Source organism: Notechis scutatus, chromosome 2 (genome assembly GCF_049901735.1).
Source record: "Notechis scutatus isolate UNSWTSFEM ecotype Mainland chromosome 2, rNotScu1.2, whole genome shotgun sequence".
NCBI lineage: Eukaryota > Metazoa > Chordata > Lepidosauria > Squamata > Elapidae > Notechis > Notechis scutatus.
Window position 1 is genome coordinate 84,655,986 of NC_142010.1, and position 15,109 is coordinate 84,671,094.

Genomic DNA, 15,109 nt, shown 5'->3' on the forward strand with positions numbered 1-15,109 from the left:
TTCATTGAGCCCACTCAGAAGAGGACTTAATGCAGTTGCTAATGAAAAATAACTAGTTTCCTTCCAGGTCATCTTGATGCAGCCTCAGCCTCCCTCAGCGGCAGACCAGCCTGAAGATGGAGTTCTGATGTGAGGGTATATACATTTTTAACCCAAGCATTCATAGCTGACTAAAGGCTTTCTTAAGGGACATCTTTTTTCCTGAAATAGTATTTGCTTGATAACGTGGGAAAAATATTTGATGATTGTGATGACCCAGGGGGAATACAAAAGCAACAAAGTCACAAAAACAGGTGAAGTCCCTTTAATTCCTTCAACTTGGCTTCAAAGCTCCAATTATCATTGACTGGAGAAAAAAATTCCCCCACAAACAGTTGGGAAAAGGAAGAAATGCCATTCAAACTCAATATATCTATAAATTATAAATAGAAAAAACCAACACAAACCATACTGAAGCAATTAGGGAGACAAGGAAGGATTAGGGCTTGAAGACGTCCACAGATATTGAAATACACACACTGGGAAGGACACCAGCACTCAGATAAGCAATGAAAGACTAAAATTATTTCACGCTTTGCTTCCAGCACTGGGCCATGTGCAATTTGTCCTTTTAAATAGTCCTTAACAGCTGCAGCCCATGAAGGGGATCAGGGCCCCTTCCTCACCTGTAGACCACACCATTCATGTTTCTCCCTTATTCTCTCCTCCATGCATGCCCTAGGATGAAGATGGAGGATGGGCCTGGGTCTTCCTCTGACTGCCCAGCCGGCCTGTGCCCTTCCCCAGCTTCCTCCACAACCTCCAGAGCCACACTTCCATTCCCTGTTGGCTGTTCTTCCTCTTCCTCGGAGTCAGACTCCAACAGAAGCATGACAGATATGTGTATCATATCAGGTTTGCAATTCTAGTTATTCTATTGACATCGTATTAAAATACTTGCAGGTACATTCCAGAATCTCCTCGCTGGCTACTCTCTCAAGGAAGGATTAAAGAAGCAGAGGATATCATTCGTAAAGCTGCAGAAAGGAACCATGTTGAAGCCCCCGAAGTAATATTTGATCTTGCTGAGGTAATCATGTATATTGAATCTGTGAATTAATTTATTGCTACGCTCCTGTGCTTGGAGAAAAATAACATGAATTAAAATATTTCTGTCCTTTAAGTCCAAAGTCTTCCAGACCCTTTTAATGAAATTGTTGGTTTTTGATTCTTATGTGAAAATTACTCGATTATCGTGTAAACAATTGGCAAATCAAATAAATAAATAAATAAATAGTATTTGCTTGATAACGTGGTAAAAATATTTGATGATTGTGATGACCCAGGGGGAATACAAAAGCAACAAAGTCACAAAAACAGGTGAAGTCCCTTTAATTCCTTCAACTTGGCTTCAAAGCTCCAATTATCATTGACTGGAGAAAAAAATTCCCCCACAAACAGTTGGGAAAAGGAAGAAATGCCATTCAAACTCAATATATCTATAAATTATAAATAGAAAAAAACAACACAAACCATACTGAAGCAATTAGGGAGACAAGGAAGGATTAGGGCTTGAAGACGTCCACAGATATTGAAATACACACACTGGGAAGGACACCAGCACTCAGATAAGCAATGAAAGACTAAAATTATTTCACGCTTTGCTTCCAGCACTGGGCCATGTGCAATTTGTCCTTTTAAATAGTCCTTAACAGCTGCAGCCCATGAAGGGGATCAGGGCCCCTTCCTCACCTGTAGACCACACCATTCATGTTTCTCCCTTATTCTCTCCTCCATGCATGCCCTAGGATGAAGATGGGGGATGGGCCTGGGTCTTCCTCTGACTGCCCAGCCGGCCTGTGCCCTTCCCCAGCTTCCTCCACAACCTCCAGAGCCACACTTCCATTCCCTGTTGGCTGTTCTTCCTCTTCCTCGGAGTCAGACTCCAACAGAAGCATGACAGATATGTGTATCATATCAGGTTTGCAATTCTAGTTATTCTATTGACATCGTATTAAAATATTTGCAGGTACATTCCAGAATCTCCTCGCTGGCTACTCTCTCAAGGAAGGATTAAAGAAGCAGAGGATATCATTCGTAAAGCTGCAGAAAGGAACCATGTTGAAGCCCCGAAGTAATATTTGATCTTGCTGAGGTAATCATGTATATTGAATCTGTGAATTAATTTATTGCTACGCTCCTGTGCTTGGAGAAAAATAACATGAATTAAAATATTCTGTCCTTTAAGTCCAAAGTCTTCCAGACCCTTTTAATGAAATTGTTGGTTTTTGATTCTTATGTGAAAATTACTCGACGCCATTTTTTATAATTTTGCAGCAGTTTACTTAGCATACTGTATTTTTCAAATAAGTATTATTTGCAGGTTATCTGCTTATAAGCCAACAGGTGTCATTTGATTCTCATACGCATGTATTATTTTATATAGCTGCAAGATTTGAATGCCCAAGTTCAGCAGTCCTGCAGCATTTTGGACCTAGTGAGAACCCAAAATATACGAACAATCACTATCATGTCTGTGATTCTATGGTAAGCAACTGATCAACTGATTCCTAAAAAATTTCCAAAGTCCAGAAACCAGAATTCAAAAAGTCAATTGGAATTACTCTTATTTACTTACAGATAAATAAAGGCATGGGGCACTTCTTAGACTTGCTCATGGAAATCTATGTATCAGTCTAAATCTTAACTTTTATTAGTCCAAGTACCATTGTTTTTGAAAATTAGCTTTCAAAATATCACCTGCTCTAGAGATTTTATGTCTCTGTCTAATATGACTATGTCAGTCTCAAATGATTTCCTAGTTGAACTGTTTCCAGGAGCAAATTTAAATTCTCCACAAGCCAATTATTAATATCAGTCTGTCTTGATTAGCTAGTTATGGGTATTCTGAATGACTTGGAACTTGAAAGAACACTAAAGCACTCATTCTGCCACTTTTTGCAGTTGCACTATTTCAGTAAATTGTAAATGTGACTGGCCTCTAGAAATCACCTTATTCTGTTGTTCATGTAATGCCCACAACCTTCCATTTTATACCTCAGCTGACATTTAGGCTAAGGATTTCTTGTAGATATAGATCTATGTGTAATTACTGTTATTTATTTGTGCTGATTTATGACTGTAATAATGATTTATATTAACACACACACATGCACATACACACACACACACCTCAATTTATGTTATCTTTTCTCAAAAGTTATACATATCCAATACTCTGTTGTGTGCTCATCTTGGATTTTATGCATGACAAAGGGAGAAAGGTAGTCTTCTATTCTGTATGAATGGAGCACAGCCCTGGAAAGAAATTTTAAGAATAGTTGCTCTCTGAAATTTACTGGCAATTGTTTTGCCAATTATAAAAAAACAGCATCAACAGTCTAAAGTAAAGAATACAAGTGCATAAATGGAAAATTGCCTCATAGTGTGTAACATAATAAATATCCTGTCATTTCAACACTAATAGAGATGCAGATAGTTCTCACTTAACAATTATTATAATAATTAATATAATAATAATGGGACTGGCAATTCTGTCACCAAGTGATACAGTCACTATCAAAACATCACATGACCACAACAGACTTACAACCTCTCTTCCCCTGTGATCATTAAGCAAATCACTTATGGTCGTTGGGTGAGAAATCATGTGGGCATGACTTGCAATTTCACTGCTGGCTTTTTCATTGACTCTGCTTTTTGGAAGCTGGCTGTGAAGTGCATAAAGATAATTTGATGTGGCCATAGGGCACTGGAACAGTCTTAAATATCCATTGGTTGCACAGTCTACCTGTACGGCACAGCTCAAATCCCATGCAGAATAGTATCGTTGCCCCTATATCCTTATTGTCACCTAGATCTGTCTTTCAGGATGGTGATTTCCATAGGCTACTTTGGAATCTCTCTGGATACCCCTAACTTGCATGGAGACATCTACCTCAATTGTTTCCTTTCAGCAGTAATTGAAGTTCCAGCTTATACTATCTCTTGGCTGCTCCTTCAGCATCTGCCCCGGCGTTATTCAATGGCAGGAGTCTTGTTCTTAGGAGGCTGTGTTCTTCTTTTCATTCAGTTCGTGCCTGCACGTAAGGCTGTTTTCCTTGACACTTGATAGGTGTAACCCATGGGGATAGCCAACTAAGGTGTTTGTTTTTTTTAAAGCAGTATTCCATAATAATGCTATGATACACAGAAATATATTGCAGATCTATTTCATTTTGTGTTCATCTTGTTTCTCTAGTGATATAAAATGATGTGCTATAATTCTGATTATTTGTTCTTTACTGTAGTGGCAATTGAATAATATGTTAGATTTTCATCTGATGTACCACTTCACAATTAGAAAAAATATATAATAGAAAATCTACTTCAGTAGATGTATCTGGTAAAGTAGATTCTTGCCCGAAGCAGAACAAAATAGTTATATACTGTAGTTATAATAAAATATTCCTCATTAACTATCAATAGTTGGGACTGATAACCCCATTACTAAGATAAATGACTATTAAGTGGAAAATCACATGACCATGACTGTGTTTTCCTTTTCCCCATTCCCGCACCTTTCCTTCCTTTTCCCCATTCCCCCCCTCTCCTCCCACTCTACCCACAGCGCTGAGATAGTTGGCTAAAAGCTTATCAGTTTCTGGCTTTACATTCATTGGAGAAAAAGATATTATAAGAGAGTAAGCAGGCACACGGAAAATACACACTGAAAGCAATGTGGTGGCACTGGCAACAGTGAGAATGCTCAGCAAACAGCCAGTATTTTCTTCACTGTGTGCCAGCTTTACTCCCTTGTAATCCTTTTCTCTCCAATCTCTGCTCTGCAGTGGATGGGGGAAAATAAAAACAACAGGTGAGGCACAGGGCAATGTGGACTGACTGTAATGGTGTTCATGTGATTGTGGCAATCGGGTTACTCAGGGACAGGCACCATCATAATTTTGAACGGTTGCTGAATGGGGCACTTAGTAAGTGAGGATTATCTACGGTATAAATGAAGAAGTGAAACAAAGGCAGGCTATTGTTTTATTGTTTTACTGGCAGCTTCAATTTCATTTTGTTTGGCTCTTGCTTATAGATCTCAGTGTTCTGGCCATCATCCTCATGATGATTGGAAAATTTGGGATCACAGCCTCCTTCTCAATGGTTTATGTGTACACTGCTGAGCTGTACCCAACTATTGTGAGAAACATGGGAATTGGAGCCAGTTCAATGGCCTCCAGAATTGGCAGCATCCTCTCACCTTATTTTGTGTATCTTGGTAAGTTGCCTGTTTTCTGTTAACTCGAGATCATATGCCCTGCTTTTTAGTATTACAGCAAACGGTTACTGGTCTCTGTTGTACACACTTATAACATGTTGTTGCTTGGAAAGATGTATAGAGATGGAGAAGCAGATCTCCAATTTCTGATCTTCATTTTGAGGAAGTCATGATCATCTTCCAGATCAGATCCAAATAAATCTATAAATATAAACCATACCTCAAAGCCACAATATTAGGAAATGTAAATTGTTAAGCAACTTAACAGGAATAACTCATTGCTACTTGTCCTTTCAACTAGGTGCCTATGATAGATTTCTTCCCTACATCTTAATGGGAAGTTTAACAGTGCTTGCAGGAATCCTGACCCTGTTTCTCCCGGAAACTTATGGAACTCCTCTCCCAGACACTATTGAACAGATGCTAAAAGTTAAAGGGTAAGGATGTTGCAGAGTAGAAATAGCAAAAATTCCACCTTATACTGTAGCAGATCATTTTGGAAAAGCATTTGAAATTTATTACAGAAAATACTAGAATATTGTAATATATTCCTACCATAAATATTATTAGGATATTTAAAAGAATGGCATAAAGAATAATATAATGGAAGAAATATTTGAGTTTAAATTCATGGAGTTATTGAGAATTAGCAGCATACAAGTTTAGCAAATTATAAATTATTAACATTTAAGAAATTATTATTAAATTCCTGGGGAACAGAGTTATGATATGCAAGAGAAATTCCAATTGTTCCTTTTCTAACTTTTTGAGACCAAATCATAGTTCTGTTAAATTAAAGCTATATAAAAATTTCCCAACAACGTTTTCAGTAGTTATTTATCCCAGATTGAAAGCATGGTTAGGTCTAAGTTCCTCGCAGCTGAAAAAGATGAGGTTAGTTGACATTTGGGTAAGCCATGTGTTTAAACATAACAAGCCAACCAAATATTTTTATTATGATCAAAGCATGCTCACTCGGTTCCTGAGTTTAACTATTCTGGGCTGATAGGTTTTTGTCAAGATCATCTCTGTCATCTTTTCCAAATCACTAAACCCAAAATGTCTAGGTAGTCTCCAGAAGTCTCTAGAAGGCTACTTTTATGTCATATGATAAGCCTATATAAACACCTTAGGTTTCCCAAGTGACACAGCCATAGACTTCCATAGAGGGGTGAAAATAGAGTTTAATGAAATTATACCACAGCACAATTTTACTTTTACTGTTTCAGCATGAATATTATAGGGATGAATATCTTTCTGATGTCATAATGCACACTGTATCATTTATGCCTTTGTGCACTGGTTGGTTTGAAGCTAGGCATGTAGAAACATTTACTGCATAGTAAAGAACAACCATATTTCTTAAATATGAAGCTGAAATATGCTTGAATTATTCTGGGGGATTATGTTATGAGAATGTCTTTTTTTCTGTTTCCTTTTTTACAGAATTAAAAATATAAAATCACAGAAACATCAAGATAGAACAGAGCATACAGAAGAGAATTCAGCTATTCTAAAGACCACAACATTCTGATGAAACTGCATTGTTCACAGTATTATACCTTGGACATTTCCTTTAATTTTCTTCCAGAAAAGACTAACCTACATACTTTTTTCCTAAGATGGGAAATATATTTATTAAAAATACAATCTATCCCAGTATGGGATATTTTTTTTGTCAGAAATTGCTTCATGGAACAGTGTTGGATGTAGAATTTTGTTCACTTTTAGGACACATCAACAACTATCCTTTTTGTGAGACTGCATTTTTAAAAGATTCTTCAAGGTACAAGTTAAGTGTCTTAACATCACTTTTTCCATACATACTGTCAAAAAATTAAATAGGTAATAGAGTTTGGATGTTGTCACTCCACCTTGAGATTCTACACCTTTTCTTGAGAGAAAAAATAAGCTTGAAATGATATAGAGGAAACTGGTAGAGTAGACCTTAAAATAATTATGCAAATGACTGAATGCAGTAAAAGGAGAAGAAATTGAAGCTGATTCTTTTTTATGAGCACATTTAATAGAAATAGAGAGACAAATGTTCTAATGCAAAACATTGGCAAATTAGTTTTGTTTGCAGAATTAAATTCTTTACTGCAGATTTAAATGATAGCTATATACAGTTGTTTATAGGGAATAATGTTTTGCCTTATTTAGACATGTTTATTTTTTTTATCAAAAATTGCATTTTTAACTCTTTCATTTTACTGTTCATTAAATTTCCTCTGATGCTAAAACACCTGCTCATCTGTATTTCCAATTTTTTTAGTTTTGTACTATTTGTGCTTAAAATAGATATACAGGTATGTAATAAAGATATTTTATAATGCAGAATGTATTAATTTAATGGGAATGTACCAATCTGGGTCCTTCAATTTACCTAATTGTTGCCCTTGGAATAAGCAGAAAACTATTTGAAATGAGTATCATGGCATTTATAAACAAGGTTGTTGATCACACAGTTGGAACAAATCTACACAAAAACATTAACCATAGATTCCAGGAACTATACATTGCATTTACATGCTTTTCTTTTAAATCAGGACTCTGGTTTGCATATTATATTATTAAAAGAATTAAATGATTTTTATGATGCATACTGCAATGAATTTTACACAGATTAAGAAATCGGTTGTAATATCAAGCTGTACTTTTGCTGTGATGATTTTTTTGGTTGCTTTAAAACTCTAGCAAAAGTGACACATAAATATATTGAAATATATAAATACTTTTGCTTCTAGTAGATACAGAGGATATAAATATTTCAAATAAATGTATGGAAGCATTGTAGATTGTCTGTACTCCAATTGCTACCCAATTCCTTGAACTTGCTGTTTTCCCAGTAAGAATATGCATAGCATCTTATCATGGCAGTAACTATTGTGCTAATTGTAAAGGAATCTCCTCGTTGAAGTTGTAGCACTATGCAGAACATGCTAAAACTACTTGCTTGATCTGACCTGTTTTGAAAACCTCGTAATGAAATCTTGCTCAGCAATACATGATAGGTTTTCAATATTATTATTCTAAAAGCCTTTTTTGCCTTAGTTTTCCTCAGAGACTATTGGATTTCATCTCTTCAACAAGTATCCTGCAATGTTCCTTTGAAAACCAGGTCGTCAGCCTTGTAGCTTGGCAGGCTACTAACAGGAGTCAAGAGAGTTTATAAAGAAAATAATAGCATACTCTTTTTAAAATATAGCAGAATATAAACTAACCTCTTGACAGATTCATGTGCTTAAAAACATTCCCAGGGTTGTAGCCTTTGTATGTGAAGCTGCATTTTGTCAGATGTTTTTTCTTCAAATCCTAAATAGTAATTCTAAAATGGTTTATTTATAAAATATTTCAATATTGGGATGTCACATTAATTCAAAATAAAAATGAATTTATTTCTTGGAAAAATGTGTTACTCTTTTGAAAATGTTTTCTACATCTCTCACATTTGCCCTAAACAAATAAACAAAAATCCCAAACTTGAAAACCTCATATGAGAGTTTCCCAAAGTTCTTGATAATTTTAATTGTTCTTTTCTGTATCATTTTTAGTGGCCAAGGAGCCAGAACTGTACAGAGTTTTCTAGATGCAATAACATTGTAAACATTACAATTTATGAATTTTATTCGTACCTTGGGATTTATATTTTTTACTGTGGTGGTGGATCCTGTACTAATACTGATTATGTTAATCTAGTCTAGGTAATATCTGCAAGAAAACAACCAAGCTCAGAGAGTACCAAGGATCCCTCATTTCAACCCTGAGTTACAAATATTCTCCTTCTCCACTATCATTTTCCATCAAACTTTATGGGTCACATTTTGTATCATGGGTGATTGAAGACAAACAAGCAAGACAAGTTATTTTCCCCCTATGGGTTCCAAGTGTACAGTGCTTGTTTTAAGTGTTAGTGGAGAATTCCAGGAAAAGGATGGAGGCCTGGAGCAAGACTGGTTTATCCAGAGGTTGCTAGCAGGCCATCTTCATGTATTGTGCAATGCTTAAGAGTTCTTTTCAGGACTCTGCAAAAGCACAGATTCTCCATCTGGTTTTGAGAGACCTTTTAAAAATGAGACTAGAAATGCAGGTATGGAAATATGGTATGATATGAAGATTGATTTTTATTTTAATAGTTGCCTTTGTGTAGAAAGTAGAATAAAATTTTTGCATTGTCAATGCCCTTTGTTGTAAATTACTATGGAAATGAATAATCTACATTCATGCAATAAACTTCTATGCAGATTAGTGCCTATAATGATGCAATTAAAGAGTTTCAATTGTAGTCAGCAGAGAATCAAGATAGCAAATAATAGCTTTGGCCCACCAAGAATTATTTCTACAAATACAGCTTCCTTCTTGATCTGAACAGTGTATCACAATATTAAAATTAGGTTCAGAGTTGCAGCTCAGATTAACCCAGGTTCCTCAAACGGTCACCTCTCTGTGAACACCTTTTTTACTTTCTCTTTCTAAACCCGGACATAAACCAGTGCAGAAATAAAAGAGAAAGCAATTGTAGTCTTGTTTTGATTTAGGAATCGGAGGCTTGCAGTTGACAGAATTGAATGTGGAAGAGAGTCAAATAGGAAAGATGTTGTTTTAAATATTTAGAAGTAATCAAATCTGCCAGTAACACCTGGATTAAGATTGCTAGTTGTTCCTGTTTCTTCTGCATTGACCATTGAAGGATATTTGAAGACTCCTGAAGAAAAGAAGCAATGCACTGGAGGTAACTTGATACTTTCGTGAAGAAACAAGTTGGAAACCATCTTGTAAAGTGCATGAAGAAACTCGGAAAAGATAAGTTGCTTAGACCCAGAAATAATGAAAAATAGAAAGGAGAGGAGAGGTCAAAGGGTAGGGACCTCTTTATTATAATGAAAAGGCTTTTATTTCCTTCCTGCTTTTCCCACCCTAATTTTGTTTGAGCCCAACCAATCTTTTTGTGAAACTGAGGAGTTGGCTTTCTGATTTTTAATTGACCCTGATCGCTAAAACTGAAACTTTGTCATCTGTATTTTTCATCTTGTAGATCTGAAATTAATTGTAAAGGAAGATGTTTGATGTATTGTTTTGGTAAACTAGTCCTCAGTTCTTTAGTCTACTTTTTATCTGCAGTGTTTTTGTGATAATAGACTGACAAAACGGTACAAATATTTTTATAAAGGACCGTTAGATACTTCTAACTCATACAGATGATGTAGCTATGATTAATGTTTCCTTATCTATTTGGCTCTTGGGAGCAATGTGTTACAGAAAAATTTTCACTGTACATGTTTTCACTTACAGTGAAGAATGCAGGGGAAAGAGAAGCTTGTAAGTGGAAAATGTTGACATTTGTGTCACAACCGCCCAGAACAGATGTGAACAAGAATAGCCAGCCACTCTCCTCTTCTCTCCCTTTGCCCTGCTTTTATTTTGTTTTTTAAATACTCACAGAGCCTTCTGGAGACTACTTTTGGTTAGTGAAGGGACGAGGCAATTTGTTTCTTAATAAAAGCTCTGCTACTAACATATTTTCCATAAGCTAAAGCTGCTGCTACATTTTGATTAAAAAAAAAATATCTCCTGTGCGTATGAGCATGCTGATGGAAAGCTCAGCCTTGATTATGTGTTGACCGCAAAGGAAGGATATCTCCTATATAGCTCAACTGTTCCGATGGGCTAGGTTAAAGTTCTCTTTCACAAATGTCAAATAATTCCTTCACACATTTTAAAAAGATTATTGAAGAATGCCTTATAGCAGGGACCTCAGGGACCACTAAATCCATACTTTTAAATCTTACAGACCACTAATACGTTGTTGTTTTTTTTAAAAAAAAGATAAATAGTATTTAGTGCAATATAAAAAATGCAAATAATTTTTCTGTGGACCACCAAAATTTTCTTGCTGGCTGTCAGTGGTCCGCGGTTGGTGACCACTGCCTTATAGCACTGCAATATGCCTTGAAACTATACCAAGGACCTTATTTATGATTTTTTTTCTTTAGAAAAAAGATATTGCATTATTATTGTTGCAGTTGGTGACACAGTAAAGCTACCTTTTGCAATTGAATGATGGTGATTTTGTCAATGCTGATGGTGTTCAAGAGATGCTGTAGCTGTTTTATTATTATTACTAATCAGCACATTTCTTAAAGGTCTAAAGAATATTGGGAATATAAGGGGTGGTTATCAACTTATATTGATTCGATTGAAACATCACAACAAACCATGATTTGCATTTAGAAATGCACAGGTTGTAGCTCCAAAGCCATATGCCACTTAATGAATATAGAGAAAAGTAAAGTCCTACACTTAGGTAAGAAAAACCAGAAGTAGACATATAGACTGGGTGAAACCAGGCTCAATAGCAGTAACTGTGAGAGGGATCTTGGAGTCTTAGTGCACAACCAGCTAAATATGAGCCAGCAGTGTGCAGCCGCCGCCAAAAAAGCTAATGCAATCCTAAATTGTACTAACAGAGGGATACAGTCAAGATCAAGGGAAGTACTAATGCCACTCTATAAAGCCTTAGTAAGACCACACCTAGAGTACTGCATCCAGTTTTGTTCACCACATTATAAAAAAGATGTTGAGAGTCTAGAAAAAGTACAGAGAAGAGCAACCAGGATGATTAGGGGACTGGAGGCTAAAACATACAATGAACAGTTGCAGGAACTGGGCTTGGCTAGTCTAGTAAAGAGAAAGACCAGGGGAGCCATGATAGCGATCTTCCAATATTTGAGGGGCTGCCACAGGGAGGAAGGGGTCAAGCTATTTTCTAAAGCGCCTGTAGGCCAGACAAGGAATAATGGATGGAAACTGAACAAGGAGAGATTTAAGCTGGAAATAAGGAGAAACTTTCTGACAGTGAGAACAATCAACCAATGGAGCACCTTGCCCTCAGAAGTTGTGGGAACACCATCACTTGAGACTTTCAAGAAGAGATTGGACTGCCATTTGTCAGAAATGGTGTAGGGTCTCCCGCTTGGGTGGGGGGTTGGACTAGATGACCTACAAGGTCCCTTCCAACTCTGATTATCTGTATCTGTATCTAATTCTTGTGGTGGCTCCAATCCACCCCCTTATCCACAGAAGTCAATAGCAATGTAATTTTTAGTGTGCCAGAAGGGAGAAATTGTTATAAAGTATACCTGAGGAACAATCGTATCAAGTCTTTTTTTAAATACTTTAGCTTTCATGAAATGAATCACGCAAAACTGTTTTTCCCGACTTTTGGGAGTGTGGCTCCCACTACACCACAGACCAAAGCAACTCTTGACTTGAAACAGTTTTATCCTGCTAAGGATAAATATTAGTGCTTAAATATCTTAGTTTTAGGACTTGTGCAGAGAAAAGATTGTGTTTTAGATCACATTTATATAGAAACATTGAAAACTCAAAACATTTAAGCACCACTGTAAGTGTTTATATGCATACTGTTCCTCATGTGCATCTTAATTTAATGCAGACATTAAAATGTCTGTTTGCAGCCTGACGTTGATGGAAGCATAACAATGGCCAAAAAAAAAAAAAAACGGTTTGGTTCTACCAATAAAAGTAAACATATAATGCATTTTTTTCCTCTCAAGTCCATAGCTCGCTAAGACTTTTGGATGTAATAATTTATTTGCAAACATAACCAGCCTCAGTAGCATTGCCACTTAATAACCCTCTTGATTCTGCATTTTAGAAGTGTTTGTGTGTTCTTGTTCTTTTGTAAAGAGATGTTTAACACTGATAGACATGTCAATCATGACCGTAATGGAATCTGCTCATTATGGTCTCAAGTCATGATGGTTGTTAAGTGAGGTGATCATGTGATCACTTTCCTTAATGATCCTCACCCCTGCTTTCCCAATGAAGTTGTTAAACAACTATATGGGTTGTTAACTCACTGAGCTATGGTGGCGCAGTGGTTAGAACGCAGTAGTGCAGGCTACTTCTTCTGACTACTGGCTGACTGCAATTTGGCAGTTCAACAAATCTAATTATAGTGACAATTATCCTTAATTTAAGATTCAGAAACGTGCTGAATTGGACTTAATTTCCTGACTGGCTCAAGGTTGACTCAACCTTCCACCCTTCCGAAGTTGGTAAAATGAGGACCCAGATTGTTGGGGGCAATAAGCTGACTCTGTAAAGCGCTTAAGAGAGGGCTGAAAAGCACTGTGAAGCAGTATATAAGTCTAAGTGCTATTGCTATTAAATAGAGCATGGAATGCCTCAGGGGTGGGCAGGTCCTGAGAACTCTAGAATAAGCGCATATTTGATAGTTGTAGAAAAATGACAAAGGGTTTCAGTGATGTCTTAAAGATGGCTGATTTAGATGAATCTCTTTATTGCTTCAGCTGGAGCAACTTGGTTTTCCAGAATCTTAAGTATAGTCCTTATTTCATACAACCATCCAATCTGGAAGAAATCTAACCTGAAATTATAATGACACTGTTGTAAGGGGGAAGCTCTAAGTTGAATTTAAAAGTTGCTCACTAAATTCAACCAATTTCTGAACAATTATTGCCTGCATTTCGTCACAAAACATGCAACCCAACCTGGTATAACAGATTTGTTTTTATTTGTACCACATCACATAAGGCTATTCTGTTAGTTCTGGAGAATTCAGTGTGGTGTAATGTAAGTAGACATCAAATCTACAGGAGGACCAAAAAGGAATTGACTTTCAGCACTTAAAAATAAAAATGAACTTGGTCTTTGAGTAATATGTTGCACTCCCCAAAGAAGGTGGGGCAGGACAAAAAAAACCCAATTGAATTTGTTTCAATAGCATTAATTAAATGCTATTAAGATGCTGACTTTCTCATACATTCACTGATTTCTTCTTGAGCTTACTAAAAGTAAAGCTGGTTGCTGCAAATGTATATATGAAAACAACCACAAAGCATGAAATAGGGAGTGAGATTGTGAAATAAATATACCCAGCTATTTAAAGTCACCCCTCTCTTCTACTAGCATTAAGCTAAGGAATTAATATAACCTAATTACAATTTGACTGGTTGTAAACTGGAGTAAGCTGTAAAAAGAATTACTATAGTTGTGCCATGCTACTTGAAACACTTTGCTTCATTTAAAAAATTTGAATATCTAATATAAAAATATCAAATATAATATCTAATACTGAATAATATAAAAAAAGGTTCTGTAAAATTCAGAAATACCAACTTCTACAGAAAACTGTTTCAGATTTTGTGTTTACTGTAGTATATTTTATATATGACCAAACTAATTTTGGTTTATGTGCATTTTGAACCAAAAGATGGCAGCATTCTTCCAGAATAACAACTTTCTGTATCTGTGTTTTAGGAATAGGATGAAAACATTCAGAAAAAAAATGAAAACCCTTAACCCTAATCAGTTTTGTAGTATCATCTGAGTACTATATAATATTTATAATCAAAGCAGGGCAAATTTATACATGTTTGCTCAAATGTGAGCCTGATTGTGACCTGTTTTCTAGAAAACACACAGAGAAGAACATTCAAGATTGCAATATAAGAAAACATATAGATTAGATAAAACAGTCATTATTGTTCAATTTCTTATGTCATAGTTTATTGTACCTTGCAACAAATTCTCATAGATATTGGGATATTGATCTTCCATGACATCACAGGAGTTCTCATAATTAATAATGATATCAAGTATGTAGTAGTATTTTGTTGCAAGAGGCCCAGTCATTTTTGGGTATGGGGAGGGAGGGGGAGGGAGGGAGGGAGGGAGAGAGAGAGAGAGAGAGAAACAATTTTTATAGTGGTGAAAGCTGGTTGGAGTGGGGACATTGGGCCACTCACTTTCTCTCAGCCCAAATCATCTCACAGGGTTGCAATTGTGGGGACAGTAGGA

At 36.2% G+C, this 15,109-nt stretch overlaps 1 protein-coding gene and 1 long non-coding RNA gene across 4 annotated transcripts in view; both read left to right on the plus strand.

The window, feature by feature from the left end:
- Positions 1-8,674, plus strand: part of LOC113423685 (organic cation/carnitine transporter 2-like) — a 35,929-nt gene extending 27,255 nt beyond the window's left edge. The window contains exons 5-10 of the mRNA XM_087955347.1: positions 943-1,069; positions 2,426-2,526; positions 3,871-4,085; positions 5,081-5,263; positions 5,565-5,700; positions 6,710-8,674. Coding sequence (XP_087811473.1) covers positions 943-1,069; positions 2,426-2,526; positions 3,871-4,085; positions 5,081-5,263; positions 5,565-5,700; positions 6,710-6,797 — 850 coding nt within the window. The 3' untranslated portion in view covers positions 6,798-8,674. The remainder of the gene's footprint in view (positions 1-942; positions 1,070-2,425; positions 2,527-3,870; positions 4,086-5,080; positions 5,264-5,564; positions 5,701-6,709) is intronic.
- Positions 8,675-9,748: 1,074 nt separating this feature from the next.
- The window catches only part of LOC148132109 (uncharacterized), a 59,356-nt gene continuing 53,995 nt past the window's right edge, over positions 9,749-15,109 (plus strand). For all 3 annotated transcript variants that reach the window (XR_015747597.1, XR_015747595.1, XR_015747596.1), the window contains exon 1: positions 9,749-10,123. This is a non-coding gene — a long non-coding RNA (uncharacterized LOC148132109). The remainder of the gene's footprint in view (positions 10,124-15,109) is intronic.